General features: G+C 65.7%; 1 protein-coding gene across 2 annotated transcripts in view; it reads left to right on the forward strand.

Annotated features, from left to right (window-relative positions):
• OSBPL2 (oxysterol binding protein like 2) overlaps positions 1-2483 on the forward strand; it is a 26613-nt gene that overhangs the window by 6053 nt on the left and 18077 nt on the right. For both annotated transcript variants that reach the window (XM_011374046.2, XM_011374047.2), the window contains exon 3: positions 587-731. In XM_011374046.2, coding sequence (XP_011372348.1) covers positions 587-731 — 145 coding nt within the window. The remainder of the gene's footprint in view (positions 1-586; positions 732-2483) is intronic.

Below are 2483 nucleotides of genomic sequence, written 5' to 3' on the forward strand. Positions count from 1 at the left end.
GGTCCAGGAGGACGTACCCGGCTGTGTCTCACACAAGTCCGAAATAGTTCACTTTCCACAGTTTTCCAGGTCGCAGAGTGCTCCTTTAGTTAAAGCAGTCGCTCCCACCATGGTGTCATGGGACCCATGGAGCCCGGCAGTTGCAAAGCACAGTGTCCTTGTGCCTGAGGGGCCAGTTCAGCTGGGCGGCCTGGGCACAAGATGCAGACGTGAGCACAGAGCATGCTGCCGCCTGAAGACAGGTCTGAGGATGGTCAGGTGGCCCCGAGGGCGTGGGACAGTGACTGAGGCTGGAGAAGCCGTGTCCGCAGCCCCAAGGCTGGACCTCAGGCGACAGGCCATTGGGCCTGTACAGAACTGAGAGGGTTTGACATTTGGGCCGGAGTGGGTGTCCCCCCAGAAAGGCCCCTGAGCGGGCCCCTGCCTCTGCGTCTGCCTTTAGCTCTCGGGAAGCAGGTTCATTATCTATTCCGATCGTGTCCGTCAACAACAATCTGGAGCTTCGGGTCTCCTGCTCGCACGGGATTCTCGGAGGCTTTTATCTTCCGAACGCCGCGAAAATTACCATTCTGCTTGTCTCGTGCAGGCTTTGATTCCGATAAGTCTCCTGGGGGATTTTCAGAGGCAAATCCCAGAGTCACCACAGTGGTCCACACGGGCGCCAGCACGTGCAACGGGGCCGGAAAAGCTGGGGAGAGGCCCCCTCAAGAGAACGGGGTGCAGAGGCGCAGGTACGTCGTCCGGCACGGTGTGTCAGTCTCCTGGGTCTCTGTGTGGCCCCAGCACGCGGACGCCCCTTCAGCTCCGTCCCGAGTGGCGCCTGGAGACCAGGCTGGGCCTGTTTGCGGCCCCCGACCAGCGGGGCGCCCGCCTGGGTGGACCTGTCACCCCTGGGCGTCTTGGAGGGGCGCTGGGCGCAGCAAGGCCACCTTTCTTCCTCCTGGCCCAGCATTTCACTGTCTGACAGCCGTGACCCGAGTTCACCCACAGAAGCGAGATCGCAGGTGACACGTCACGGGCAGAGTGGCGCCCGGCCTCGGCCCGCCCACGCCAGTTTACATTCCAGCCCCAGGAAGCGTCCAGCTTCACCCCGACCTGCCCTGAGCCTCAGACCCAAATGCCTCCCCGATGTCCCCACGTCCCCGTGCGGAGGACCCTCGCCTTTGTTCACTTGCTCGGCATGTTGTCGCACATCCTGTGTGCTCAGGTGGCCTGGCCACCCGCAGGCCGGGCGCCCCCTGGCGAGACCTCCTCTGCACCCCGTGACTCTGGGCCACAGCCAGACATTGCTTGTCAGCCCTCGTGCTGCCCCCGGCATCCCCGCCCTGTCACCCAGCTCTGGCGCACTGGCCTCTTCAGACCTGCCTCGGGTCCCTTCAGCTCTCCTGCCTCCTCTGTCTCAGCCCAGTCCAGCCCACGCCAGTCTCCCGTGCCCCCGGCAGTCCCCCCGGAGCTGTCTGCAGCCCCCCGTCTTGCCGCGGACGGAGTCATTTGTTCAGAGGACAGGTCTAGCTCCTCAGTTTGAAGTCTCGGAGAGATGCCCGTGTGGCCTGAGTAACCGCTAGCTCGCCCCCCGTCCCCTCTCAGAGCTCTCGGTCTGGACAGTGCCCTCCAAGGTCGCTCTCCTCAGGGGACGAGGGCCGGCACCCCCTCCTCCTGCCTGGCCTTCCCGCTGTCTGGTCCCAGCCCGGCCTTTCCCACGCTGGGCTCTGTCTCCCACGCCCTCTCCTCCTCCAGCTCTGTAGCGCCTACTCCCCGCTCCTGTCTCCTGCCCCCCTTGTCCCCCGCAGTGTGCCCGCCACACGGTGGCCGCTCCCCAGTGTCCACAAGGCCCGACGAGGTCGGGGGTGCAGCCAGGTGGGGCCATGTGAACGCCAGCCCCTTCCCACGCTGTCTCCCGCCGCCCACTCTCCTCTCCCTGTCGTCCCCCAAAATAACCCACGTGCCCTGACCCAGCGGCCCTGGCGTGACTCCTGGGGGAGAGCTCAGGGTCCCGCCTGGGCGAGGACGGGTGCTGTCACCATTCTGAAGACTAGGTGCTGAGGGGAGGTGGCTGGGTCACGGTCCCCCGTTGCAAATGCAGAGACCCGTTGAGAGCTGCTGACAGGAAGCGAGTGCCACAGAGAGCTGGGCTGGCTTCTGGGGTGCGAGGCAGGGAGTCAAGGGCCCGGGTGGCCCTCCCGGCCCACGCTGCACCCCGGCCAACTGGCCCATTGTCCTCAGTGTGCACGGGTCCAGCGCGCCCCCCGAAACCTGGACTTACACCCCCTCAGGTGGCCCACACCCCTGGGCGGAGCCAGTGTCATCCCAGCCAAATTCCCAGGAAGGAGACCGGGGCCCCCCCGGGCCAGGGGTCCCCTGACCCTGTGGACGGTGGACGCGGTGCCCCGGTGCAGACGTGACCGCGGGGCTCCCCGTCGCAGCTGGCGGGGAGTCTGCCCGAGACGGTGTGTGCTGTGGGAAACACACACACTTTTAAAGGG

Source organism: Pteropus vampyrus, unplaced genomic scaffold (genome assembly GCF_000151845.1).
Source record: "Pteropus vampyrus isolate Shadow unplaced genomic scaffold, Pvam_2.0 Scaffold239, whole genome shotgun sequence".
NCBI lineage: Eukaryota > Metazoa > Chordata > Mammalia > Chiroptera > Pteropodidae > Pteropus > Pteropus vampyrus.